The sequence below is a fragment of the Oncorhynchus clarkii genome, chromosome 18 (assembly GCF_045791955.1).
Source record: "Oncorhynchus clarkii lewisi isolate Uvic-CL-2024 chromosome 18, UVic_Ocla_1.0, whole genome shotgun sequence".
Taxonomy (NCBI): Eukaryota; Metazoa; Chordata; class Actinopteri; order Salmoniformes; family Salmonidae; genus Oncorhynchus; species Oncorhynchus clarkii.
The window spans coordinates 16,460,360-16,472,403 of NC_092164.1; the positions used below are offsets into that span (position 1 = coordinate 16,460,360).

The window sequence follows — 12,044 nt, forward strand, 5'->3', positions numbered from 1 at the left end:
AAGCAAGAATTAAGACTTGAGGCACAGTGACCGGTAGATATCAAACAGTATAGAAAATGATAAGAGTATAGAACTACTAATGTTACAAAAATACAATGGAATGCATAGTGTACATCTAGAAACCAAAAGGGAAGACCACAGCCATAGATTTCAAATCAAATGATTGATGTTCAAAGAAAAAGCCTATTTGAGAGTCCAATCTTATAAAGTCAATGTAATAGCATGGAAAGGCTAGCCAGCTGGTCTGGTTAAGGCACTAGACTGTTGCGGAAAGGCATTTTGTTAGATCAATATGACTAGTGGTGAAGATCCCAAGGACAGACAGAAACAGAAAACATTAATCAATGGATTTAAAAAAAAGTATATCAAATGGAAAAAATAAAACATTGTAACCTAGAAACAGAAAGACTAGATGTGCATTCTGAAGAGTATAGAAACAGAAAGACTAGATGTGTATTCTGAAGAGTATAGAAACAGAAAGACTAGATGTGTATTCTGAAGAGTATAGAAACAGAAAGACTAGATGTGCATTCTGAAGAGTATAGAAACAGAAATACTAGATGTGTATCTTGGAGAGTTCTAGGAGTTTCCCTCCATAGAAGTAGAATACTAAAATCAAATATGAACCGATTATATCCATAGTAAACGTAAATAATTGTGTAAAAATAATGATAAAAACTTTTTAAAAAGTATAAAGGAATGATTAAGTGTGTCTCGTGTGGAATAAGACTTGACATACAAACGACGTGGAAGGCATTCTGATGAACAGGTTTGGTCTGTACTCTGTAGTTACAGGTGTGTGTGTGTGTATGATTGTGTTAGATGGTAGATTTGGAGAAAGACACTCTGAGGTGGTGGTTCTCTCCCAGGTCATGGTTGTGGAACTCGATGAGACTCTCAACAGCTTCCTCCACTGAGCTCATCTGGATCAGAGCCATCTTACGGTCCTTCCTATACACACACCAGGAAAGAGGATTCCCCATTACATCAGGTAGTGATGCCATAAAGACCATTCCACCACTTGGTAGTGACGTCATAAAGACCATTACATCGTCAGGTAGCGATGCCACTAAGACTATTGCATCATTAGGTAAAGATGTAATAAAGACAAAGACAAGCACATCACAAATACAGTTTGATTTGATCATAGGTAGTGATGTCATAAAAGTATAGTTGGGTGTTGAGACTTACTGGAAGAACTTGAAGGCCGTGACTGAAGCTCCTGAACTGCTGAACAGTGCCTTCAGATCCTCCTCCCCTACTGCAGGACTAGAGAGAAAGCATTAGGAGAAAGCAATAGGACAATCAAACATAAAAGGGGATGATGTGTGTGTGTGTGTGTGTGTGTGTACGTACGGTATGTTGGAGAGGTGCAGTGTGCCAGAGGGAGGGTAGATGTTGTTGTAGTTTTTGGAGCCAGGCTTCTTAAAACGGTGGAGAGGAGAGGTGGCATAGTCCTTAGTCAACCCCTGGTCCTCATGGCCTTGAATAGGATAGAGTACAACATGTCATGACACAACAGTAGTGGATGTTAGACCTTCACTGGGCAGCTGTGTGTTTAGACATGGTAGTGTGTGTACATACCTTCCCTGGGCAGCTGTGTGTTTAGACATGGTAGTGTGTGTACATACCTTCCCTGGGCAGCTGTGTGTTTAGACATGGTAGTGTGTGTACATACCGTCTCTGGGCAGCTGTGTGTTTAGACATGGTAGTGTGTGTACATACCGTCTCTGGGCAGCTGTGTGTTTAGACATGGTAGTGTGTGTACATACCGTCTCTGGGCAGCTGTGTGTTTAGACATGGTAGTGTGTGTACATACCGTCTCTGGGCAGCTGTGTGTTTAGACATGGTAGTGTGTGTACATACCGTCTCTGGGCAGCTGTGTGTTTAGACATGGTAGTGTGTGTACATACCGTCTCTGGGCAGCTGTGTGTTTAGACATGGTAGTGTGTGTACATACCTTCTCTGGGCAGCTGTACGGTGGTGTGTTTAGACATGGAGACACGTAGAGACCGGCCATGAAGACGCACCCCGTTCAGGTGGCTCATCGCTGAGGAGAATACAAGCCCGTCAAACACCAGAGCACACACACTAACTACTGCAACGCACACAACAACACACAGACGCACAGTCCCATACACACAGTACCTAGCTGAGCCTGTGTGCCATCAGCCATCTGGACCAGAGCGTTGTCCTTCTTATTGAACAGAATCTTCACTCTCATCACGTCGCCATACACACCTGGAGAACACACACAGGTTAAAACACAGCACACACTCCAAACCAGATGCATTTTTCATGAAGACAGAGACTTAGTTGTAATGTCAGTGTTGTAATGTGATTGTCTTGATCAACAGCAGACAGACTAGACTACTGCAATGCCCAGACAACAGGTTCTATACCACCACACTACTCAGTTTCTGGCCATTGAAATGAAATGACTGATTAATGTAAAGGAGAGCTTGGATTTCTGATTCAGAGACAGACCGACCAACAGGCAGACAGACCACAACATGAAAACCAGCCCAGGTAACAGAGTTAGATTCAGTACCAATTGGTAATTAAATATATATAAAGTGAAACAGATTAAAGAATGATAAAATAATAAAAAGTATATATTTTAGGTCAATATAAGGGTAAATGAAGACTGAATGAGGTAGGTACAGTGATGATATAATATTATTGGTAACAGTAGGTAAATGTAAAATCTAAAGTCATAAAGGGAAACGAAAGGCTGATAACATACCAAAGAGAATAAAGAGGCAGTTTGGTGTAACGCTCTTTATAAACAGCAGGGGGAGGTAGAGGAATCAGGGAGGGGGAGAGAGAAAGAGGGAGGGGACAGGGGTAAAGTGGAGTCAGGGATGGAGGGATGGAGTCCAGCAGTCAGCAGCCAAGAGGTCCACGGGAGGATCACATGGAAGAGGGAGAGATAGAGGGAGAGAGATAGAGAGAAAGATGAGAAGACAGACAGTTGGCAGAGGAGTGGGTTTTTATAAAGGGCAAAGAGCAGGATGAGATGGGGAGGGAGAGAGAATAAAAAAAGAAAAGGAGGTAAAGAAAATAACAAGGTCAGTAAACACAAGTGTCTAAATTAAAACACTGTCACTATGGCAACATTAGGAGGAGAAAAGAGAGATTAACAACAGTACAGGTCAGATAATACAGTACAATAACATGGCCGGTGTCTCTATATAAGGATTATTGTGTCTCCAGCAACTCAAGAATAGACAAAAAGGAAGCCATGAAATGGAAGATAACAGAAGACTGTTCGTTCTAAACTGTGGAGATACACCCATTTAAAGGGCTCAGAGGAAAAGTTTACTCTGGTGTGCTTGTACGATAGAGAAAGGATGTACACTGGTGTGCTTGTGGATGAGAGAAAGAGTGTGTGGGTAGTAACAGTCCTGACCTCTGGGTTGAGGTTGCTGACCAATAGGACGCCAGCTTGTCCTCCTCCACCGCCGAGGGCTTGCAGGCCGAGACGACTAGCGGCCATGCCCCCTGGACCCATACCAAATGACGCCAAGGCACCGGGCATAGACAAACCTAGACACATACAAAGAAACACACATGATATCTCAAGCACCGGGGCCAACCTGTGCAGCTGGAGTAGACCAACCGATGATTTGACAATGTAGCAATAGCTATGTAATAAACGGAGTAAGAACAGGTTTGTAGTAGGCTACAGGTAGAGTGAACCAGCTGACTGTGTTAATGTGGGGATGTACCTGCAGCCTGCTGTAGAGTGAAGGCTTGGGGGAATCCGTGTCCATAAGGAGATGCTGAGATCAGACCTGGAGACCCTGGAAAGAGATAGAAGGTGGGAGAGAGGGGAAAAAGACATGAATCTAATTTCAGTGTCAGTTTGACAGTCTCCAGAAGAGCACCCTGGTAGCTACGTGCTAGCTCCTGGCACAAAACAGTTTGAGAAACACCGGTCTAACGTGTGTGTGTTACCGAAGGCGGCAGCAGCCATCGCGTGCTGGTCCATTCCAGGCTGAGGGTTGTGTTGCTCTCCAGTAGAAAGGTCAGGTCTGGTGTAGTCACGGCTCTTATCGTTGTTAAACTTCACGTTGAGGCTGGTCAGCTTGGAGAAACTCACCCTCAGAGTACAGCAACCGTTATAGATGTTCTGACCGTCTAGAGACTGCAGAGACAGAGGGATTAGGGGTGTGGAAGTTCAGGCAAGTCCATTTACATCATCTATTATTGATGTTCTGACCATCTGGAGATGGCAGAGAGAGAGAGAGAGATGGAGAAAGAGGTTTATTAGAGGGGGGGGGGGGGTGCGCACCATTTTGGTGTGCTGTGCCGTCATGGGGTCAGCGTATTGGACCAGAGCCTGGAACTGGTTGTTCTTAGTGAAGGTGATGATCTTCAGAACAGACCCATACTTTGAGAAGATCTACAGGGGAGAACACACACAGGTTACATCCCTGCTGCAGGCATTTTGACAACAAGCAAAAGAAAACCATTTGAACACACTCATGACTAAGAAACACTGGAGGAGTGTGCGTACCTGGTGCAGGACTTCCAGTGTGACGGGGTAGAAGAGGTTTTCCACTATGACTCTAAGGACAGGGCTCTGGGTGGCCATGCCTCTGGCTCCCATCTCTCCCCCTCCAACTGACATGGTAGCACCCATTACACCCCCCATACCGGTCATGGTAGAGCCCAACATGGTGCCACCCTGGACAGCATTCACCGCCTGCAGTGCTGCCTGGACTCTCTGGAGGGGGGGGGGGGGGGACAAACATACACTGTTATTACATTGTACTGTGGGCACTATGCTGTAACCTCTGCATATGACAAAGAAAATGATTTGACAAATGTGCTACAGACATACAGGTTAGTGAGTCTCATATTGGTATGGGTCAATGGTGGAAGTGTCCTCTTACCACTTGGTTAGGTGAGTTGTCAGTCTTGAGTTCCTTGTGGTTGCTGTACTGCATGAATACAGGCTGCTGTCTGATGAGGGGGGTGACCGTAGCGTAGTAGTTCACCATGGTCTGAGCCTGGTCCACAGTGTTCATCTCCAGGAACGCCTACACACACACACACATAAGATCAGCCGGGTGTGTGAACACCTTTAGGGTAGAGGATCTGTAGTGTGTGTGAACACCTTTAGGGTAGAGGATCTGTGTGTGTGAGAACACCTTTAGGGTAGAGGATCTGTAGTGTTTGTGAGAACACCTTTAGGGTAGAGGATCTGTAGTGTGTGTGAACACCTTTAGGGTAGAGGATCTGTAGTGAGTGTGAGAACACCTTTAGGGTAGAGGATCTGTAGTGAGTGTGAGAACACCTTTAGGGTAGAGGATCTGTAGTGTTTGTGAGAACACCTTTAGGGTAGAGGATCTGTGTGTGTGTGTGAGAACACCTTTAGGGTAGAGGATCTGTAGTGAGTGTGAGAACACCTTTAGGGTAGAGGATCTGTAGTGTTTGTGAGAACACCTTTAGGGTAGAGGATCTGTAGTGTGTGTGAACACCTTTAGGGTAGAGGATCTGTGTGTGTGTGAGAACACCTTTAGGGTAGAGGATCTGTAGTGAGTGTGAGAACACCTTTTAGGGTAGAGGATCTGTAGTGTTTGTGAGAACACCTTTAGGGTAGAGGATCTGTGTGTGTGTGAGAACACCTTTAGGGTAGAGGATCTGTGTGTGTGAGAACCCCTTTAGGGTAGAGGATCTGTAGTGTTTGTGAGAACACCTTTAGGGTAGAGGATCTGTAGTGTGTGTGAACACCTTTAGGGTAGAGGATCTGTAGTGAGTGTGAGAACACCTTTAGGGTAGAGGATCTGTAGTGTTTGTGAGAACACCTTTAGGGTAGAGGATCTGTGTGTGTGTGAGAACACCTTTAGGGTAGAGGATCTGTAGTGAGTGTGAGAACACCTTTAGGGTAGAGGATCTGTAGTGTGTGTGAGAACACCTTTAGGGTAGAGGATCTGTAGTGTGTGTGAACACCTTTAGGGTAGAGGATCTGTAGTGTGTGTGAACACCTTTAGGGTAGAGGATCTGTAGTGTGTGTGAGAACACCTTTAGGGTAGAGGATCTGTAGTGTGTGTGAACACCTTTAGGGTAGAGGATCTGTAGTGTGTGTGAACACCTTTAGGGTAGAGGATCTGTAGTGAGTGTGAGAACACCTTTAGGGTAGAGGATCTGTGTGTGTGAGAACACCTTTAGGGTAGAGGATCTGTAGTGTTTGTGAGAACACCTTTAGGGTAGAGGATCTGTAGTGAGTGTGAGAACACCTTTAGGGTAGAGGATCTGTAGTGAGTGTGAGAACACCTTTAGGGTAGAGGATCTGTGTGTGTGAGAACACCTTTAGGGTAGAGGATCTGTAGTGTTTGTGAGAACACCTTTAGGGTAAAGGATCTGTGTGTGTGAGAACACCTTTAGGGTAGAGGATCTGTAGTGAGTGTGAGAACACCTTTAGGGTAGAGGATCTGTAGTGTGTGTGAGAACACCTTTAGGGTAAAGGACCTGTAGTGTGCGCGTGTACCTGGTTCTTTCCCTTCATCATCAGAAGGTTGGTGACCTTCCCAAAGGGCATTCCCATGCTGATGACCTCAGAATCCTGGATGTCCCCGGGCAGCTGGCGCAGGTGGATGACACGCGATGGAGCGCTGGGGCTCCGCATCTCACCTTTGAACTTCTTACTGTCATTACCGTTGGCTACAAACACAGACACCTTTTTAATTTAACTTCTTACCGTTAGCACCATAAACTACTAGAGAACAGCACAGAACATTCTGTTTAACCATCAGCTACACACACACCTGGGGTCATGATGTAGGAGGAGAAGAGTTCATCAGATCCCCTCTGGAAGAGAAAGGAACATTCACAATGATCATAACCACATACATCATGGAGACAGAGACAGGCCTAGCTGGGTTGTATTCACTAAGCACTAACTGGAAGAAAACATGAATATGCTCAATAACAAACTTGTTTCCATTTTCTGTTGCAAAAGGTTTTGCTACGTGCACCAACAAATACGACCTGGGTAAATGCATTAACAGAGTTATGACTGGAGAGGAGCAGTCTGTCAGACAGATGGTCTTGCTCATACAGACTACAGTTAATGAAACTGCTCTGTGTCAGTCAGTCAATGGTGCTCATGTCTGGAGTGGCCCAGCAGCCTCACTCCATCTCTCTACAATACAGCTACTGTTACAGCCAGGCTAGAAAACTGACTGGGACAGAGAGACAATGAGAAGACACTCATGCTAACAGCCAGAGAGGAGAGAGACTTTAACCAACATTTTAGCACAGGGGTAAAAACGGAGAGAAAAACACAAGGAATTAAATTGTGAATGAAAAGATGCCTACCTTGGTACCCACTGAGACACTGGGGAGAGAGAGAAAAGGAGGGTTACTCATTTGAGTTGCTCCAAAGAGGGCAGGGTGCATTTTCCTAAAAGATCAACCAATAAGCAAATCAGCAAATCACTCAAAATGTTACATTACATTTTAAATCGATTGTAATTTTTAGATTGATTGTAAATAGAAAACTATCAGCAGACTTACTCTATATCTGTGACGTAGCCAGGTCCCATAGGATACAGATCAGCATCTAACTTGTGTCTGTTGAGACAAAGGGGGGGAAGAGAGGAGACGAGGAAATACAGGACGAAAGGGGGAGTTTAGTTACTAACTTTATGAAGTTCATAGTTAGCTAGAAACGGAATTGACTCGTGAAAAGTTGCGTTAGTTCACTTCGTTGAATTGAAATGTCCGCTGACCAGCTAATAACCAGAGTTATTCGACAATTCAACCTAATCCTGAACACACGACATTCGCTTCCACAAACACGAGCGCACATATGGAATGCGGAAACTAGCTACAAAGACACGTTGATTCAAGATGGGCGTTTTTTTAAACTACATTTGGCAATACTTTAAATGTGGTTATTTTTCGTCTACATGAAAAAACTGCAACTAGCGTTTTTATTGTTATTTGCAGTATAATACTTTTTTTTTTAAACAACCCTTACGTCTTAACTTAAACTAGTTCGCATCTCTTCCGGACACGCTCACGCGCAGACAATGCTAACTAGCTAGCCTTGTTTGAAAGTCTCAAGCATCATCTCGTCTCAAACTAAACGTTGAACTACTAGAAAACACAAATATAGTAAACAGATTCCATAACAGCATGGCTGTATATAAAAATAATTAAACAAATTAAAAAGTCAAACTACGGTTAGATTATTTCCGTTTCTTTTCGACATGAAACTACATCTTTTCACTCACCCTTCCATCGTTCGATATAATCCACAGGTCTCTGGCGCGGCGGCAGGTTTCCTTGATTTTCATACAAAATGGCTGAATACACCGAGGCGTTCGTTGATTGGTCCAGGTACTTGGAAGAACCCGAAATGGGCGGGCATTTACACCTAGCATCGCAATTTGATTGGTTCATTAAAGGGTGGGTATAATATTCTCTTAAAGTTCTCGGCCGAAACTTGACCAAAATAACTGTGAAACCATACCATTGCTTTGCATTTGTTTACCTGAAAAAATAACGAAGAATGGTTTTCATTGACACACATTGATTTATTATGTTCTAGTATTGGATAGCTGACTCGCAAACCTGTGCAACTAAACAACGAATGCTGCTTCTTTCCTGTTTCACAATCAGTTCATGTAGTTCAGAAAATACAAATTCCATACAGGGTTGTAAATTCATGCATTGGCCAACAGATGGCATAATTTGACTATTACAGGGCTGACTGAGGAGGAGCAGCTGTGTGATTTCGGTAACTTCGGGACTCTGAACCAGACCTGCTGGGTCAAAATGTCAACGTTCTTCATACTTCAGCAGCAGATTAGCATGCTGGATACAATGGAAACCAATGAAACTCCACGCTTGGTAATCAATCAATTATTCAAAAGCATTTCACATACTTGACCCATGTGTTTTTTGCTTGTTTTTGTTCTTGTTGTATTAAGTGGTTTGAAACAGTTGTTACTATTTCCAATGCATAAAAAAAGCAGAAGTAATCTATGGTGTGTGGATCTGACCTATAAACGACCCCAGCACACGAAGACCATCACACTCCCTGGTTCCAGCGAGAGATCTGTAATCTCTCTCTCTTGCTTCTCTCTCTCTCCCCCTAACCCCACCTTCTCTCTCCACCTCCCTCTCCCCTCTTTATTTCGCTTCATTCAATCTATCCTCTCCAGTCTCCCTTCTCTCCCCCCTCCCTCTCTCATCCCAGACCCCACCCTTTCTCTTTCCCCTGGTGTACACTGTAGAACAGGGTAATGGAACACACAGACACCAGAGAGTCTCTGGGAATGGAAGGTTTATTCTGCTGACGACAGGTTTCACCTTCCCTTCGATCCCAATAGAACCCATTATTACATTCATGTTAAGCAATATGCCGTGATGATGGATATAGTTGTCAATGATACTGATCAGACCTGATGAGGAGTATTACGATCAATAACAACACTAATCAGAGTTAGAGTTAATGCTACATCAGAAGATTCAACATCACTGACTCAACAAAATTCACAAGCATCAGCATTAAAACAATCACCGGGCTTGACTCAAACAGTGAATCAGCCATCCTTTACATTTATAAAAAATAAAATAGTGAAATGTGTTTACAGTGCCTTGCGAAAGTATTCAGCCCCCTTGAACTTTGCGACCTTTTGCCACATTTCAGGCTTCAAACATAAAGATATAAAACTGTATTTTTTTGTGAAGAATCAACAACAAGTGGGACACAATCATGAAGTGGAACGACATTTATTGGATATTTCAAACTTTTTTAACAAATCAAAAACTGAAAAATTGGGCGTGCAAAATTATTCAGCCCCTTTACTTTCAGTGCAGCAAACTCTCTCCAGAAGTTCAGTGAGGATCTCTGAATGATCCAATGTTGACCTAAATGACTAATGATGATAAATACAATCCACCTGTGTGTAATCAATTCTCCGTATAAATGCACCTGCACTGTGATAGTCTCAGAGGTCCGTTAAAAGCGCAGAGAGCATCATGAAGAACAAGGAACACACCAGGCAGGTCCGAGATACTGTTGTGAAGAAGTTTAAAGCCGGATTTGGATACAAAAAGATTTCACAAGCTTTAAACATCCCAAGGAGCACTGTGCAAGCGATAATATTGAAATGGAAGGAGTATCAGACCACTGCAAATCTACCAAGACCTGGCCGTCCCTCTAAACTTTCAGCTCATACAAGGAGAAGACTGATCAGAGATGCAGCCAAGAGGCCCATGATCACTCTGGATGAACTGCAGAGATCTACAGCTGAGGTGGGAGACTCTGTCCATAGGACAACAATCAGTCGTATATTGCACAAATCTGGCCTTTATGGAAGAGTGGCAAGAAGAAAGCCATTTCTTAAAGATATCCATAAAAAGTGTCGTTTAAAGTTTGCCACAAGCCACCTGGGAGACACACCAAACATGTGGAAGAAGGTGCTCTGGTCAGATGAAACCAAAATTGAACTTTTTGGCAACAATGCAAAACGTTATGTTTGGCGTAAAAGCAACACAGCTGAACACACCATCCCCACTGTCAAACATGGTGGTGGCAGCATCATGGTTTGGGCCTGCTTTTCTTCAGCAGGGACAGGGAAGATGGTTAAAATTGATGGGAAGATGGATGGAGCCAAATACAGGACCATTCTGGAAGAAAACCTGATGGAGTCTGCAAAAGACCTGAGACTGGGACGGAGATTTGTCTTCCAACAAGACAATGATCCAAAACATAAAGCTAAATCTACAATGGAATGGTTAAAAAATAAACATATCCACGTGTTAGAATGGCCAAGTCAAAGTCCAGACCTGAATCCAATCGAGAATCTGTGGAAAGAACTGAACTGCTGTTCACAAATGCTCTCCATCCAACCTCACTGAGCTCGAGCTGTTTTGCAAGGAGGAATGGGAAAAAATTTCAGTCTCTCGATGTGCAAAACTGATAGAGACATACCCCAAGCGACTTACAGCTGTAATCGCAGCAAAAGGTGGCGCTACAAAGTATTAACTTAAGGGGGCTGAATAATTTTGCACGCCCAATTTTTCAGTTTTTGATTTGTTAAAAAAGTTTGAAATATCCAATAAATGTCGTTCCACTTCATGATTGTGTCCCACTTGTTGTTGATTCTTCACAAAAAAATACAGTTTTATATCTTTATGTTTGAAGCCTGAAATGTGGCAAAAGGTCGCAAAGTTCAAGGGGGCCGAATACTTTCGCAAGGCACTGTATGAGTTGCACAGTGTCATAGTGAGTCTAATGAGGAGATTAGTAGAGATGAATAGAGATCAATAGATTACCAGATGTAAGTAGAGTATAAATGACTTGAGATGATGAGATAGAGATGACGACATGGGATGGACAGTTTAAAACAGAGATAATAATGTTATCTGAGATGTACCAGACGACATGGTGTGGCTGATTGATTGAATTGGTGTTCCTATTGATTTGTGATGATGGTACAAGCTTGCATGCGGAGTGTGGCTGGCTATGATTTGGCAGAAACCAAACCAATGAATACATTGTATAAAACTTGATATCAACATATTTGAATACTGTTCACACTGTGAAACTATATTACAGAGACAATATAATATGAAACTGACTAATAAATACTCGATACACAGGGAAATATACAAAATGTATGTCTTCTTCATATTCTGGACTAAAAAAACAATGGTAGACATTTTCCAGATGGCTCCGATAGCAGACACATTACAATACAAAGACCTGCTACATTTTCTTTTCAACAATAACGTGACGGCACATCCAGTCCAATAATAAAGATAATATTAATAGAATAGCATACAGAAGTACACACAGAATACACTATAAATGTCAAGACAGAAAAATATAAAAATAGCATTCACAATAAAAGAATGATCCATATCAGAAGAAATACATCGTAGTAAATAGTAGTACGATAGCAGTACACAGTGAGGGAGGTTTTGTTTGATCAGTCTGGAGGTACTAGCTGTATCTGAAACAGCAGCCCTTTTCCTATACTAGTGCACTGTGGGAGTGTTTTGGGCCAAAGTACTAT

General features: G+C 43.0%; 1 protein-coding gene across 2 annotated transcripts; it reads right to left on the reverse strand.

The window, feature by feature from the left end:
- Positions 1-515: 515 nt before the first annotated feature.
- Positions 516-8,296, reverse strand: LOC139373084 (polypyrimidine tract-binding protein 1-like). 2 transcript variants are annotated; one of them, XM_071113175.1, is made up of 17 exons: positions 8,250-8,296; positions 7,528-7,584; positions 7,330-7,348; positions 6,777-6,819; positions 6,500-6,672; positions 4,902-5,048; positions 4,523-4,732; positions 4,298-4,408; positions 3,961-4,150; positions 3,732-3,806; positions 3,413-3,549; positions 2,747-2,780; positions 2,149-2,241; positions 1,961-2,050; positions 1,357-1,483; positions 1,192-1,269; positions 516-951 (listed from the first exon to the last, which is right to left on the reverse strand). In XM_071113175.1, exons 1-17 carry the CDS (start codon positions 8,255-8,257, stop codon positions 819-821), a joined length of 1,725 nt encoding a protein of 574 aa, XP_070969276.1. In that variant the 5' UTR covers positions 8,258-8,296; the 3' UTR covers positions 516-818. The 2 variants fall into 2 exon arrangements, with proteins under 2 accessions (XP_070969276.1, XP_070969275.1); XM_071113174.1 differs by having other exon boundaries at positions 7,330-7,414; positions 8,250-8,285.
- Between the last annotated feature and the right edge of the window lie 3,748 nt (positions 8,297-12,044).